Genomic DNA, 17,584 nt, shown 5'->3' with positions numbered 1-17,584 from the left:
CACGAGTTTCACAATTTGAGTTGAATTACTGAAATAAATGAACTTTTCCATGACATTCTAATTTATTGAGAAGCACCTGTATACATTACTGTTCAAAAGCTTGGGCTCAGCCAGATGTTCTTGAAAGAAGTATCTCATGCTTATGCTTTAACAAAAATACGGTATTCTGAAATATTATTAATATTTTCTCACCTTTGTCTTCCTCCCAAATCTGCTACTCTGTAAACTGCTACAGTTTGTTACTAAAATAACTGTTAATATATGTTAAAATGTCATTTATTCCTGTGATGGCAAAGCTGAATTTCCAACAGCCATTACTCCAGTCTTCAGTGTCATATGATCCTTCAGAAATCATTCTGATATGCTGATTTGGTGCTCAAAAACATTTCTTAATATTATCAATGTTGACAACAGTTGTGCTGCTTAATATTTTTGTGGAAACTGTGATATATATTTTCAAGGATCCTTTAATGAATAGAAAGTTCAAAAGAACAGCATTAATTTGAAATAGAAATCTTTTGTAACATTATAAATGTCCTTATTGCCACTTTTGATACATTTATTGCATATATACAGGAGTTGGACAAAATCATGTGAACACCCATTATTATAAGGGGTTAATATCATCTGTGTAGACTACAGTGAAAATACAAATATTGTGATTGTTTTCTATTTTATCTTTTTGTTGTTTATATTCTCTAGTTTGTAAATCATTTTAGAATAGTTGTGTTGTGTTTAGTACAAGCCGTGGGTTAAATGTTGATTTATCAGACTTCCAAAAAGGGCAAATCATGGAAGCCCCGTTTAGCAGGAGTGTCTCTAAATTTAACGACCAGATTGTTTGGTGTTTTAAAGGGGTCATATGATGCGATTTCAATTTTTCCTTTCTCGCATTAAATATTGCATGCGATTTATCGTGCAGCCCTAATTTAAAGCGAGTTTTTTTGGGCAGTGTAGAGTAGTGCTTGTTGTTTGTCATTTCTCCGATCACAAATGCAGACATGGTTTTATGTTTACGCTGTGTTCATGTTTATGCAACGCAACACGTAAAAAGACAGTATAAGTCATTATAATCCATAATTATGTCCCCACTGGATGCAACAAATGCCTCGTTTATAATGGGTTTTAATGTTTTTGTCTCGTCGCTCCGGCCGGACAGGTCATCACAGTATGGTAGGGGCGTAACATTTCCGTCACACGCTTGAGGTATTCGGCCAATCACAACGCACTGGATAGCTGGCCAATCAGAGCACACCTCGCTTTTCAGACTGACGAGCTTTGTAAAAATCGACGCGTTTCAGAAAGGCGGGGCATAGAGGAGAAACAATAATGTACAGTATGTGGAAAATAATGTGTTTTTTTAAACTTAAACCGCATAAATACATTTCACTACACCAAATACACAAAATAATGTTCTTTTTAGCAACATCATATGACCCCTTTAAGTAAAACAGGGTTTATGATTATGAATTCACACACAAAGCATGGCAAGACTTAATCAGTGAAGAAGAATAAGGGGCAAAAAACAAAACTGAATGATAGGGCCCATCAAACAAGAATGATTGTGTCCAAACAACAGAACTACATTAGAAAAGTGACAGCGAACTTCAATATTCACCTTCAAGACCATGATTCCTAAAAAAAATGACCACAGAGAACTTGAATCCATGAAAGAGCAGCAATTGCTAAAACTTTTATCACAGAAACCAGTGATATGAAAAATGTGAAAAATATGGTGTCATCATCATAAACCCCATTGAGCACCCAGATAAACTTCAACATCCGCCTTCTCCAGCTCAATCGCCTGACTTGAAAATTGCCAACCACTGTGGGCAGTTTTGGAAAGAAAAGTAAGTAGCCAGTTCCCTCCTCCAACATCTCTAAGCAACTGGCACATGTTCTGACAAACCACATTCGACTGGAGACTATTCAAAGGTTCTATGAATCTATTCTAAGACGGTTGGAAACTGTATTAAAGGCAAATGGTACAAAACATCTTAATAATGAAATATTCCCTATTTCCCAGGTGCTCATATTATTTTGTGTCTTTACCATAAACAGCACTTGGATTTTATTGTATAATGCATTAAAATTAAATGTCTAAATACCTTTTGAGGTCACTGCATTATAACAAAAAATACTTTTGTAACAACGTTCGTAGGTTGGGAAGAAGGAGGCGGGAACCGGCGAACATTTGAACAAAACTTTAATAATAAAATAAACACAAAATAGCACGACAGCCCCTCGCGGATGACTGTCTCGCACAAACAGAACCAAAACACAAAATAAAATCCAGGCCTGGTCCTCTTTCGTCCAACATTGTCATTACTCCTCCTTTTATCCTTCCGGAGCTCTTCCGTGGGACTCGAGACCGGTGAGTTGGTTAGGTGTCACGCATTAGCATTTACTCCACCGGCCTCGCTCCGTTCCCATGGCTCTCTGCCCCGCCCCTCTCGTCACAACTTTTTTTTTTTGATAACACGTTTTTTTTTAACTACACATTTTGTTTCTAATTTGCTGCTAGTTGTTAAGTTTAGGTATTGGGTAGGATTAGTCATGCAGAATATGTGCTTTATGAGTAGGCCTACTAATATAATAATAGCTATTATAATAATAGGCATTCTAATAAGCAACTAGTTAATAGTGATAATTGATCCCTATACTAAAGTGTTACCACTCTTAAAAGTGAACTAGACACGGACTTTCACAGTCTTCTGTGGTAGCAGCTAAGCAAATGCCATTGAGACAAACGGAAAAGCTAATGGATAGCTTTCTCCAGATATACAGTACATACTGTAGACCTCCCAGTCAGTAATTACACAAAAAGCCAGTTCTTGTTGCCCAACACTAGGATAGAGAGTCTCTCAGTTTAGTGAATGAGTTCTGCGGGTCGAGTCTGGCTTGAACCCAAACCATCTCTCTCTGTCTAGAGATGCCAAGAAAGAGCCTTGGGATTTGTGCGGAAACAAACTCTCATCTAACACTTCTAATGTTCAAACTTACAAACGTTCCAGTTGAACACATTTCTCACATGTCACTCCGGTTTTTGTTCTTCCGACTGTTCTGCGATCAGCTATATGAGTGCTGTAATGAGGTCAGCGGACCGTGACGAGGTGACAGCGCTGTTTGAAATGTCTGTAGCTATTGCCCCCGGCTCACAGTGCACCATTTATTTCCCTCCATCACAGGAAAAGTCACATCCCATCTCTCTTAGGACAAAGCAGAAAATGAGAAAAACATCCAAATTGCAGCTGACGTGGGTAGCTGTGGCCGTTTGTGACATCAGTGCTACCTTGGCTGACGGTCATTGGCTAGTCTGTCACCATGCCAACCCTGAGATAAGATAATGAGACCAAAATACTGCTCAAACTGGCATCTCATCTCATTTTACATCACTCGTTTTGCACTCGTTTGTCTTACTATATGGCTATGGGTAGTGCCAGCTTCAGAGAGAGAGTTGCTCTATTCTTAGAAAGGAAACCTGAAGAATTTGCGTTAATCGATATATCGGCTCTGTTCACAGAGGCAAAAAGGGCAGTGTTGGTTACCCCTCAAATATTTTTAACACAGCCTGTGCTTTCACTCATGCTGTGCTGAATACAACGCTGCATTTTTACACAAACGCTGACATGACACTGCCACAGTGTTTAATATCACATAGGTGTGGAAAAGCTCAACGCATGCTAATTTCGCACATTAATATCCTGCGAGGGAATACGTGTAGCTGCTGAACGCAGGAAATGCAGGCAACGAAGGGAAAGCTGTCACTTCGCTCCTAAGCAATCCATCTACATCTACCATACACATTGGCTCACTTGACAGAGGCTTCCACAGCATTACCACTTAACCAATTACGAGCCAGCAGGAACATAGATCAATAGATGACATCCGTGACAGTAATGCAATAACCTAAGCAAGATGCAGACGGTAAAGAGAGTGGCATCTTCATTCAACAGTAAGGCATCTCGATTACCACATCGCCACCTCGATTTCCAACTCATGTTGCTTCTATACATGTCGATTGGTCAGAAGGCAAACTCCTGTTGCTTTGACACGCAAATTGCATGAGCGACATGCTACGCTATGTGTTTACATTTGCATAGAGACAGTGTCTCTTTCAGCTACCACTTTTTGCCCATCAAGGGCTCAAGACAATGCCATCACATTGACCGAAAGACTGCAATACAATGAACAAGAGCTGTCACAAGAACCTCACAGAGACAGAACGTCACCCGTTGCATGAGTATCAACTGACGTCAAGCTCAAAACGCAGCTCAAAACATCTGAGCTCCAAAGGTGAGAGAGAGTCTTACCGTTGGTGGAGTGAAGGCTCTCCAGACTCCAGTAATGGGACATGACCCCTCGCACTGCTCTAACCCCTCCGGCCAGTTTCAGAGCGGGGCTACAGTCTGAGTCAGAGCCAGGTAACTGCTCTGAACTGCCACCACTGCAGCCACCTCCTGCCAGCGGGACGCCCACCTCACCGGCACTGTGCTGGGTGCGCATGTGGATGCACAGCGAGAGGAAGAAGGGTGGCGTCGCTTCGGCAGGTGTCAGGTCCAAAGCGCGTCTCCAAGGCTCGAGTGTGTGGCGTAGCCTCAGCCTCCCTCTGTCATTCCTCACTCGCTCTTCTGCTCTTTTACTTTCACTCTTGGATGCACAGTCTCAAAGAGCTCACGGCTCAACACAGACGCCCAGACACACAATCAGCCTTCTCTCTCTCCCGCACACACATACAGTCACAGGCTGGCATCACTGGGGATCCTTTAAGGGGAGGAGGACTCATATGACTCACATGGCTCAATGCGAAACGCTCGGTCTGGCGCTGAAACGGACCGCCTTCCCCCTCCCTTCCAATCCCCCCTTGAGCTCCCCTCCTCCACTGTTAAAGCCAAGCTGTTAGTAAACCAAAAGACAGCGCCTGGAGAGAGCACTAGCGATGTTGAGAGTTGCAAACACCTTCTAAGAATTTAACCCATAATTAGCTGAGATGACACTAATGACGAGCCCAAAAATGTTCACAATTTATCACAACAAAAGCCCAAGCATGCTTGCGCAGTATGCTGATGTGATACCAAAGGACGTGATTTCCACGGAAATGGTCAGGATCTCTGGAAACTAAGAATAGAAAGGAATTTGGCTGGTGTGAAGGCTTTCTCATCAGACTCAAACTTGAGGATCTTGATTTGTGCAAACCCTTGCAGCTGTGACCACACTTTACATAACATGGGAGCTGGATCCGGAAAAAAGATAAAACTCAGCGGAACATTCCTCACATTCTTGTATATGACAGGTCAGACTGGCCACTGGTTAAGATCAGGGGGTTTTAAACTTGTGTCGGGGGACCCCCAGGGGGCCCGTGGAAAAGTTGTGCAAAAAAAAGTGCAAAAAATAACATTTGGAAAATAGTAATAATAATTATTATTGTAAGTAGTAGTAGTATTAAAGTAAATAAATAAATAATTATTATATAAATAAATATAAAAATGCAAAACACTGAGAATTTGAAAAAAATAATAATAATAATAATAAAAACCGAAAAGGTTCCCTCACAATTATTATTATTATTATTAGTAGTAGTAGTAGTAGTAGCAGCAGTAACATTTTACTATTATTATTTATTATTATTTTCATTATTAAATGTATTATTATTATTATTATTATTATGTATAGTAATAGTAAACATTTTTCTATTATTATTTATTATTATTGTACTTATTATTATATGAATTATATTATTATGAATAATAATATTAAATATTTAATATAGAGAGAACATATTGACAAAACCATTGTAAATAACAACAACAACAACAACAACATCATGGTAACTATTTTTCTCTTATAAATAGAGAGTATTTATAAGAGAAGCAAATACATAGCTGTATTTATAGAAAGAGGCTCTCTTGCAAGGGGATCTTCATATTTGGAGATCAAAATATGACATCAAACCCCCAGTTTAAATCACACACACTTAAAAATCCAATTGGACTATTAGCCAGCAGACTAACATAGCATAATATAATCACCATATTAGAATTCATAAAAACTCACAAGCTGAGAAAAATACGTTCAACCCAACAGTCACAGATGCAAACAGGTCAAACAAACAGGTTTGAATGTCCCTTCAATATTTCACAGAATTGTCCAGCTCATATTGTGGTTCAGAAAGAGTAAACTCACCCAGAGGGGGGACCTGTCCATGCGCCTCTTGTGCTGGTGTGCTGAGATTCGATTCTGTGGAGAGAAGCATGTATCGGTGTTAGTTTCTCTCATGAAGAACACCTGAATTAAAGCTACAAACTAAGACTCAAGTTCTACATTAGCATAACCTCAATAGGAATGCTGCACTGGCTTGCCATGCGGCATACAGAAAGGTCGTAGAGTGGGCATGATGTCAGCAAGGGGCAAAATGAGGTCATTGTTTCTTTCTCCTCATAGGAATCCATATTACATAAGGCAAGGCATTTACAGAGGTCTTGCAAAATACAGAGCATGTCACAGCAATAGTGGGAGGAATATAAATATAAATGAAACCATCAAGAAGTCTCAGTTCAGATCATAGATTCTGGAGAAAAAATGCACACTTTAATATATAACTGGCTCAGATTCAGTCAGGGTTTTATGTTGATCATAGAAACATAATGCTTATAACAGCAGGCAAACAAAACAGCCAACTCAAGGTCAGCCAAACCCCATTTCATAGTAGCTTACACTTCTATTGAGACGCTCTACTCAATTTCCTAAATCAAAGTCTCCTTTCAAAAGTGTGCGTATGTGAGCGTATGTAAGGGTGGGGGTTATAAACCCATGCCAGGTCTACCTCTAGCGAGCGAAAGTGAGCGAGAGAAGGCCTGGCGCCAGTGAGTGGGTGAGAAATAATCAGCAGGATTGTTTGGCAGAAAGAGAGAGGATCAGCACTGGGGGCCTTTGAGCTCCACGCTCCATGCATTACTGCACAAAGATAGCCTCTGTGCTTCCGCTACGTGCACACACAACTGAATAAAGCTTTTTCTTAAGAAATCACACGCCGTAGGTGGAATTCATCACTCATCACAGATGTACTGTTTGCTTGTGACTGCAGCTGAGCAAGGACCTCCTCAGGTTTATGTCCAGGTATCTTAACGCAAATGGGTTAGTGTTTGATGATGAAAGACTATAAATTTACATCAAAGACGTCTGTGAGTCTCTGGGCTCCCACTGTCACAAACAGAACTATAAATAACTCACAGAGGGTTATCAAAGGTTGCAGAATGAAGGTGACCATTGCCCCCTGGAGGACAATAAAATAAACCAAGACTTAAAGGAAAGATTTAGGAAGTCAATATACTTTGTACTATAATAAAAGGTTGTGGTGCAATACATAGAAGGTTTAAATGCCAATGTTCCGTACCTGAAAATGATGCACGGTGAGGCCAGCCCAAAAAGTCCAGTCCAACAGGTGTGCTCTGGGAGAAGAAGTGGTCTTTGAGAGGAACAGAGGGGAACTGCTCTGGAGAAGTGAGGGAAAGTCTAGCGCGCACCTATGGATGAGATAAAAGTATATATTATGAATAATAATGAGTAAATAATATTTGCTATATATACTATTTTTACTCTACTATATACTATTTACTATATGTATATACAGTATATAATGAAAAGTACTGACAAAACAGTGGCAAACAGTATATATTACTATAATATTCTATTAATATTGTTAATTATAAATAAAAACTGTATATCTATATTTATTTATGATGAAAAGCACTGAGAAAAGTGTTAAAATCATTATTATTATTAAATATAATACTATGGTCAATATGTACTGTACTGTGTACATGTACTGAGGAAAAACTGTGCAAATTAATGCAATTGTTTTAATCATTTTAAATGACTCAAATTCATAAGCTCATCTGATATTTCTAAAAGACATCGTAAATGGTGAATGTGTTCAGCCAGATGTTTGTGTATTCAGGCAAATTACAAGAAACGGAACAGAAATTGGAAATCCTAAAGGCACTACAAGGGAATGATTCCAGGAGCACAAAGCAGAAAGAAAGAAGAAGAAGAGACGAAAAGGTGCAGTGGGAGATGCTGATGGTCAGGCTGTTCTCCCTTTTTGACGAGTTCCTTACTTTCTCGTGCTTCTGAGATGTTGGTGAGCTAAGCTGACACAAACTTTGCCGCGTGTTAAGCTTCTTTTTATGGGTGTTCTCCACATCAGTCAACGTTTCATATGAGCATGAACGCCGACGGGTTTCGGTCGAATTGCTCTTCCTCTCCAGATCAAGTGCCACCTCCCTGATGCCCTGAAGAGACACGGTCCAACCGTAGAGGTCTGAGATGGGTCTGGGTGCAGCTTTACCCTGCTGTCTGGACTTCACCCGAAGCACACATGCACTTCCCTGTTGTCTTCTCTCTTCTGACTGGATGGCTGGCTCAGTACTGTGCTGTACATGCTTTGAGTGCAAATTTAGGTGGTTATTGTACAGTACATGTACATGTCTTTCAATGGATTTCCACTAAGGGATGAAGTTTGTCATATGTTGACTTTTAATAATGTTAAGAAGTTAAAAGTAAACATTAGCAAGATATTTACACTGCACTGTGTTTTTATATTTTTTTCAGTTATTACATTATTAATCGGTTGGATATATGCCTTATACATGTGTATTTTGTCAGCACTTGCAGGTTGGTACATAACATAACAAATGTTTGGGGTCAGTAAGATCTTTTAGGAAAAAAATAGTACTTTTATTCAGCAAAGATGCATTAAAAACATGTTATAAATGATTTCTCTTTCATATAAATGATGTTCTTTTGCAAAGAATCCTGAAAAAAAAGGATCACCGTTTCTAGAAAAATATTAAGCAGCTCAAATGTTTTCAACACTGATGATAATAAGAAACATTTCATAAGCACCAAATCTGCATATTAGAATAATTACTAGGATCGTCTGACATTGAAGACTGGAGTAATGGCTGCTGCAAATTGAGTTTGCCATCACAGGAATAAATTACTACATTTTAAAATATCTTAAAGTGCCCCTATTATGGATTTTTGAAAATAGCGGTTTCCCCAGTAACGCTGTACACAAAGCAGCACTGCACTTGCAAAGGCTGCTTTATCAGGCATTATGAAATGAAAACGAGACCAATCGGACCAATCACCGCAGATTAGCGTCATGCAAAGGAGGGGTTTGGAAAAATTAATCGTTGAGCGAATCGTTTGGGAGTCGTTGAGCAAGTAAGGTAAAAATAAATGCATATTATAATACAATGAAAGTGTTTTTGACCTTGCATGCATGTCAACCTGTTGTTGGGGACTCCCAAAACCAAAATATGAACCTTTCATTACCCATAATAGGGGCACTTTAATATACAAAACAGTTTTAAATTATAGTTTTAAATTGTAATGATATTTCACAATATTATTGTTTGTACTGTATTTTTGATCAAATAAATGCAGTCTTGGTGAGCTTAAGATACTTATTTAAAAAAACATTTTAAAATCTTACCAACCCTCAACTTTTAATGGAAAAAAATCTACCAATGCAAAATGCACTTATATTCAAGATAAAATCTATGAAAACAAACCTTAAAATCTTTTACGTGTTACTTTAGGTGAAAAAAATGGACATGTTTAAAGAAATGTTCAAAGGACACATTTATGCTCTCCTAACATCATAAACTTCAAAATTGACTTTGACTTACCTCTGGTTTGTTGATCAGGGATGCTGAATTCAGGCTATTTTGAGACTGGCTGTCTGAACTGCTGTCCTCTAGTAAGGACTCACAATCAAAAGAGTGGGTTGTTGTGAGTTGTGCTGTCCTTGGTTTCAGAGACGTCGGTCTCTGAGGTGGATCGGAGAGACCGTCAGTGCTCACTCCTTGACCGAGTGAGCAGAGAGAAGATGCAACAGATCTCGAGGGGTAACGGAAGCTCCTCCGGTGTGTCCAGCCCAGACCAGGACTATGAGGTTTAGGGCTCATGGGCCTCGTTGGCGTATCAGTGGTCTCAAAACAGCTTAAAGATCTGGTCCAGGTAGGTGACATCTGGTTTGCAAGTGCAAAAACAGTTTGGTGTACAGGTGATTGCGACCTATCCTCTACACTGGACTCGAAGCCATCTTCTGAGATCTGGTCAGAATCTAAGTAAGGAGCACAAGGCAGCTCACCTCCTTCCAGATATTTTCTGTCTTCAGACTGTTCCTGAAGACCAGATTTCAAACTCTGTGAATCAGAATGGCACGTGCTCCTCAAACTCTTTTGGGAAGCTGGTGAGCTATTAAGTCTGGACCTGTTCTGAGGAGCACAGAAGGCACAATCGATATGGCTCTGATGTATGGACTTGTCACAGACCATCCCAGGAATCGATAGAGTTCTTTTGCAAAGTTCTGCTTCCTTAGACCGTTTCGACTTCCTCCAGGACTGCTTGGTTTTTACCTCCTCGTTCTCTGACTGTGCAATCTGCTCCTGGTTGTCCCTCTCAGGATATCTGGACTCAAACAGGCTAGACAGAGACTTGTGAGCCATTACGAGCTTCATGCGCAAGTTTAAGTTATCGGTACTCTTGCTTCTTTTTTGTTGCAATCCCTCTGTTGTTGGGGAAACTCTAAAATTCAGTGCATCTCCATCTTTGTGCTGCTGATACAAATTTTGGGATTGTGTATACTTCTCTCTATTCTGCATGTTTAAAGCAAAAGCTTTTTCAAAACTATCACCATTGGAGTGGTCAACAAACTTTGTAATGGCTGTTAGATGATCTGTACTTTGAGAAATAGAGGTCTTGTACAGTGAAGGGTTGGATTTGTTATGTGTGGGTGACCTATTGTACTTCAACTCACACCGTTCATCTCCATCCTCATTGGAGTCCTTAATTTCTGGATCAACCTTGCTATTGCCTTTGTGTTCTCGTTTAATCTTGCGGAATGAGGGCATTCGAGAAAAAACAGAAAACACAGAGCCCTTCCCTGATTGGGTTCTCTTATTTCTTGAAGAACCACGAAGACTAGATGATGACTGAGTGCTGTCCTCTGTCTCTTCACTGTTGGTACTGGAGTCAAGGTCTTGTGACACAAAACTGGAAACACTATAACCATCACTGCTATCAAAACCATTTGATAAAGAGCTCATTGTTTCTCCAGCATCTTGTTCATTCATGACAGTGGCTACGTTGGCTTTTGTACACATGGCAGAAATGTTCTCATGTGTGCGGTTTGTGACGTCATCACAAGAGCTCCATTCCTCACTGAATCCACCTTCTGATAATGGACTTCCTCCCTGTTGCTCCCTCAGTCCATTTTCTATCACAAATGAGCTCTCCGGTGAAAGGTCTGACTCCAAAATGGCCTCTAAATTAGTGATGGGTAAAATACGGCAACATGTAACAAATACGCCCTCTGTCTCCAAGTTGCGCAGTTGCAAAGATTGCTTACATAGAGGATCAGAAGTTTCACATATTGAATCAGTGCTTTCAGGAGAGCTAGCCATGAAAGTTTCAAGCTTTCTCTCCATGTTTTCCAATGCATAAGTATCATCGACCTTGAGTGAGCCACTCAGTGGTAATATGCTTTTCTCTTGGACGGGCTCCGGATGTTTGTGTGCAAGCAAATGGCCAATATGTGAAAATTCACAGTTTGTAGAGTCTGCATTAACCTCTCCATGTGTGTTGCATTGGTCATGTGTGTGTGAGGTACTCAAGGTTTGCAACACTGCAGTTCTGCTCTGACTGATGCCGTCTGTGCCCTTGAACTGAAATCCTCCTGCTGTCTGCTCTCCTTCCACTGCAGGCGAGTGCAGCTGGCACTCCTTTCCACCACAGCAATCACAGAGCTGCTTTAGTATAGCATCTCTATGGATGCTGAATTCGTTGAATTCAGAAGGTTTAGCAACATTATCTTTGCTGTCAATTGCAGTCCTCATTTCAGGTGCTTTAAAGGGAGTAGCCTGACTAGGAGGGGCATTGTCTTTGCAATCACCACCTTTTGAGAGTAAAGATCCAGCATTGATACTAAACCTGCTGTATTTTTGCAAAGAATTGGGCAAAGAGATCTGTTCACCTGAGGCACACTCTTCAAAAGTAATGGCTTTAATATTATTATTTGTGTCTGAGCTGTATTCATTGTTTCTACTGTTCAGCTGGGAATAATCAAAAGGGGATTGTGCATTTGTGAAAGGATCAGTACATGCACTAGACAAAATATCAACATCCGGCTCAATTGTTTCATCTGACTCGTTTTGTCTTGCTTGTTTGTCAGACAGGGTGTTGGGTCTGTGAAATTGTTTGGAGGTCTCTGTATATTCTATAATGCAATGTGCTACTTGTTTACAGTTCATATGAAGGCCATCACTGAGCTCAAAGCAAACATCTGTGGGGCTGACTTGAGATTTGTCATACGAAATCTCAAACAGACTAGCCAGAGATTCGACAGGACTGTCTACAGGACACCCATCGGCTTCAGCTGTCTTCATGTCAGGACACGTGACACTCAATGACTTAGGCCTAGTGTATTCTATGCATCCCGAACTATCAGAGTAAATTACTGACTGTTCTATCGAGGGAACTATTGTACATTCTTTCTGGTACCCTTTAATAATGTGATGTGTTTTGCTATTCTTCTGTGTTCCTTCTAAAACGTCACCATCATTGGTATCAAACGTTTTAGTGTTAACATACACTTGTGCTTCAGTGAATTCACCCTGTGTGTTACAGTTATTTCTGCTATTAGGGCACTGACGGGTTTCATAAAAATCTGCCTCAGGCTCATGTTCCCCTGCAACAATGTCCTCTAAGCAATGACTGTCCATGTGATAACTACTAACTGAGTAATCCCTTTTTTCAGTGTGCATTTGTAAAACTGGGAAATTGTGTTGACTGTAATGAGGTCTGGCCTGCAGATCTGACTGTTCTGAGGTCCAGTCATTGATCACATGTTGATTCAGTGAATCTGACACTCCAGCAGAAGTTGCATTAGGCACATTTGAGAAAGCTCTCTCAGCTGCAAAAGACTCGCATTCAGATACAACAGGTAGGGTGTCATTTAAGTTCTGCTTTTTTAAATGTAGACTGTTATTCTTTTCGAAGTTCAAATCGAGTTCTTTGTCAGTATCCTTTGATGAAAGCCTTCCAGATGTTTTCAAGGACTGACTGACTTCACAATTCATGCATACGTCCACACAGTCCTGTTTTAATTGTCCCTTTTCATAAAGAGAAGCTGTGTTTGAAATAAAACCAGAGTCTGACTCGGCCACAGTCCACTGTGTATTCATAGAATTTGCCTTAATGGAATCAACTTGTGATTGGCTGTGTTGCACTGAAGTTTGTGATTGGCTGTGTTCCACTGGAGTTTGTGATTGGCTGTGCTCTATGGTGTTCTGTGATTGGTTTTGTGCTGCTAAATCATGTGATTTCCTGTGTTGTATGGAATTCTGTGATTGGCTACATTCTACAGACTTCTGTAACTGAATGTGTTCTGATGTAGTATGTGACTGACTGTTTTCTACTGAATCCTGTGATTGGCTGCATTCTACATAATCATTTGATGGGCTAAGTTCTACAGAATCCTGTGATTGGGTGTGTTGTAGTGAGGTCAGTGACAGAGTATATTCTACTGGGTCTTGTGATTTGTTGTGGTTGATTACATTTTGCAATAGCATGTATTCTACTGAGCTCTGTGACTGGCTGTGTTCTACTGAGTCCTGTGATTGGTTGTGTTCTACTGAATTCTGTGATTGACTGCATTTTACAGAATCCTGTGATTTGGTGTGTTCTACTGGGGTCTGTGATTGGTTGTGTTCTACTGAATTCTGTGATTCACTGCATTTTACAGAATCCTGTGATTTGGTGTGTTCTACTGGGGTCTGTGATTGGTTGTGTTCTACTGAATTCTGTGATTCACTGCATTTTACAGAATCCTGTGATTTGGTGTGTTCTACTGGGGTCTGTGATTGGCTGTGTTTGATTAAATTTTGGGATGGCATGTCTTCTGAGCTCTGTGACTGCCTGTGTTCTATTGAGTCTTGTGATTGCCTGTGTTCTACTGAATACAGTGATTGGCTGCATTCTATAGAATCATGTGATTGACTGCATTCTACAGAATCCTTTGGCTGACTATGTTCTACTGAGTCTTGTGGTTGGCTGTCTTCAACTGAATTCTGTGATTGCCTACATTCTACTGAATCCTGTGACTGACTGTGTTCTATTGAGTCTCGTGATTGCCTGAGTTCTACTGAATTCTGTGATTGGCTGTGTTCAACAAAATCTTGTGATGGCCTGTCTTTTGTTGAGGCCTGTAATTGGCTCTGTTCTGCTGAATTCCGTGATTGGCTGCATTCTACAGAATCCTGTGATTGGATTAGTTCTGTTGATGCCTGTGATTGGCTGTGCTCTACTGAAGGCTGTGATTGGCTGTGCTCTACTGAGGGCTGTGATTTGCTGTGCTCTACTGAGGGATGTGATTGGCTGTGTTTTGTTGACTCCTCAAATTCCTGTTCAATAGGCTTCTCAACTGATACAGACTCATATACAGAAAGTTGACGTGATACAGATAAACTGATCTTATTTTCATCAACACCCAGCTCACGACATTCGTTATCTTTACTATTCGCAACAGATGCATTCGAAATCAACTGTATTTCAGTGTTACTACTGTCAATATCATTTTGCTGTAACTGCTTCTCACTTGAGGTTATGAACTGTATTCGTGGCTCATTGTGTGCTGACTGAGTGTCTGTGATATTTTTGTTAATTTGATCCCATTTTGATCTTCCCTCAAAGGTGTCAGCAAACTGAGACTTGGCTCCATCACAGTCTGTTAAGGTCAATAATGAGTCATTAGCACATGGATCAGTGAGTGTTTGTGGTTCTACAGCGTTCTCTAATGCCAGTAGGGGTGTTACGATGTAGGATTGGTCATTCCTTGAAGAAGAATCAACATCAGGTCCCGCTGGAAAATTGCTGAAAACCTCCTCACATTCCGGAGCACCCTTAGCTTGAGACATTCCAGTGCCATCAACTCCCATGCACATCATCCCCATATTTTCAGTCTGCTTTTGCAATTGTTCTCTATCCTCTGTTCTACTGAGACTGTCAGCATGATTGACAGAATGATGCAGTTTTGATGAAGAGGGATCTCTCCTTCTAACCGAAGGTGAGTGTGAGTCCAGATGACCCACAGAGCTGAGCGGTGTCCTGCAGCAGTCCTTAGTTTCATGACTCAAGCCAGAGAAAGTGTCACTGTGACATGAGTGTGTGTCAAAATATTCCTCTTTTGTGTCGTGTGCTGCTTCAGAAACTGGCTCACACCATTCCTGATAGTCCTGTTGCTCTCCATGCCCCTCCTGCAGAGACTCCCCATCATCCAGACAGGCTGTCTCATTCCCAGAGTCCTCTAAAGCTGGGGCCTAAGAGGACAAAGAGAATATGTGAGTTATTTTGCTGTTCTTAACAAAGAGGACTTTATTTTTCTTAAAGTAAACAGTTTATAAGTGACATCAGTGAGGCAATTCAAAATCGGAATTAAACAATTTGTTGAGTCTTTTTTTTTTGTCTGCAATCAATGTAACTCTAAAGAAGAACATATGTTTGTGAAGTCACCCACAGTCACAGAGGTATGATAATCATTCAGTTACTCTTGAATTCTTTCCCCTCACACCTGGAACTAATGTGTCACTCAACCATGTCCTGCTTCATGCAGCTAAATCAAAGCTCTTTAGAAAGCATTTGCTTATATGAAGCATCTGATCCATTAGCTCATTTGTTCAAGGAATCGTTTTCCCACAAACAAAATTGTACATGATGATGAACAAATGCAGATGTAATGAACACATGAGAGCACAATAGATTGCATGAATCATTAACATCATATTAGCACAAACAACAGGGGAACAAAAATTGACAACTGACAAAAAAAAAAGCTAATAAAAAGTAAATGACAGCAATACAACAGACTGCACATACTGTAAGTAACGCCATATATCACAGTCAATAGAGAAAAATGCATTTGTAGCCAGATAGTGTGGTTACAAAATCTACCATTAGGGACTAACTGGACCATGCCTAAGAGGAAAAAACTTGACCCCTTGAGCTCCACTCAGTCAGTAGGATGTGGAAAGGGATGGGAACTTGCACCAGAGCAGACATTTGAACCGTCATCCAGCTTAGAGCAAACATACAAACAATCCCCTAAGTAGACCACCAGCCAACCTGCAGTTTTTTTTTTTCAGCACATTCCATAATCCCTTCTTATTGGCCTCATAACCCACTGGTCTGTATACCAGTAACTAACCATGTCTCCAATCTTGTGAGCCCAAAAGATTGTAAAAGCAGACACCAGACTAAGTCAATCTGCTAAAGTAAAGAGATGAAAGCCCCCTATCATACCCTACTTGTACTTAATAATTAAGGGGTCATCAAGCACAGCACATCTCCAGCTAATCCAGACAGGTCAACCTACTCCAAGGCCTTCAGATTAAATTAGAAAGGACATTAAGAAGAATGGCTTTAGGAACAGCAGGTATCAAAGAGTGCCAAATACTCCTGCACAGTCTTTGCTTGAATCTTATTTTTGGAAGTAGTAATACTAGATAGATAGATAGATCATGCATGTGAACCTTCACATGGGTTTCTATAGTAACGCCGTGTGCATTATGCAGCTTTGATGGGCCTTCAAGGATACACACACTCACAAATATGTCCAGCCTGACCCAGTGATTTGAGGACTATCACAACGGATTGCTGTGAAATGACTGTTTCTACTGTATCTATGATCAAATAAATGCAGCCTTGGCAAGCAAGAGACTTTTGAACGGCAATCTAAATGCACTCAGAAGCAATTGTTTTAAAAACTGTAGAACTGCATCTGGCTGCATCTAGCCAATGTATTTTGTTTCCCAAATAAATTATTTAATAAGTGTCAAATGAAACATGATTAATCTGTTGCAATTGTTGCAATAATATTAATAATACTAGATAGATAGATAGATAGATAGATAGATAGATAGATAGATAGAAAGATAGATAGATAGATCTGTTTTCTCCTTTTCAACTCCCTAATGTTCAATATCCTATTAACAGAACTTATGTCTTACATGTTTAACAAAATATCAGTGTCAAACTGTGACAGAGCACATAGTGGTAAGAGTAAAACCTGTCCGCATTGGCCTCAGCCAACAACACAACGTCATCTGACCCCATTCAGGAACCAGAGCTTGTTTTGCCAAATTGATTACAGTTGATTGGGTTTGTGTTCAAGCGTGAATATACAGTATATACAGTAGGTATATGAGGTAAAAATGGAAAGACAGAGCCAAAAAGAACACATGCGATCATGCACATGGGACTGCTAATGACAATTAAGGGGGCATATGATGTGATTTCAATTTTTCCTTTCTCTTTGGAGTGTTACAAGCTCTTGGTGCATAAAGAAGATCTGTAAAGTTGCAAAGACTAAAGTCTCAAATCCAAAGAGATATTCTTTATAAAAGTTGAGTCAACCACGCCTACCTAAAACGGCTCGTTCTAACACGCCCCCACATGTCTACGTCACGATGTGGGAAGATTTGCATAACGCCGCCCAAATGTTCACGCAAAGAAAGAAGGC

The 17,584-nt window shown here is 40.2% G+C and overlaps 1 protein-coding gene across 12 annotated transcripts in view; it reads right to left on the bottom strand.

Moving 5' to 3' along the window:
• The window catches only part of LOC107700563 (rho guanine nucleotide exchange factor 4-like), an 87,930-nt gene that overhangs the window by 30,423 nt on the left and 39,923 nt on the right, over window positions 1–17,584 (bottom strand). For 8 of the 12 annotated variants that reach the window (XM_016502276.1, XM_016502278.1, XM_016502274.1 and 5 more), the window contains 4 exons: window positions 9,696–15,386; window positions 8,118–8,441; window positions 7,394–7,523; window positions 6,184–6,237 (listed from right to left, as the gene is read on the bottom strand). In XM_016502276.1, coding sequence (XP_016357762.1) covers window positions 6,184–6,237; window positions 7,394–7,523; window positions 8,118–8,441; window positions 9,696–15,386 — 6,199 coding nt within the window. Of the gene's footprint in view, window positions 1–4,313; window positions 4,775–6,183; window positions 6,238–7,393; window positions 7,524–8,117; window positions 8,442–9,695; window positions 15,387–17,584 lie in introns of those variants that run through there. The other 4 variants (XM_016502271.1, XM_016502273.1, XM_016502279.1 and 1 more) reach the window with 4 other exon arrangements.

The sequence above is a fragment of the Sinocyclocheilus anshuiensis genome, unplaced genomic scaffold (genome assembly GCF_001515605.1).
Source record: "Sinocyclocheilus anshuiensis isolate Anshui unplaced genomic scaffold, SAMN03320099.WGS_v1.1 scaffold718, whole genome shotgun sequence".
Taxonomy (NCBI): domain Eukaryota; kingdom Metazoa; phylum Chordata; class Actinopteri; order Cypriniformes; family Cyprinidae; genus Sinocyclocheilus; species Sinocyclocheilus anshuiensis.
This window is presented reverse-complemented; position numbering and strand designations above follow the sequence as displayed.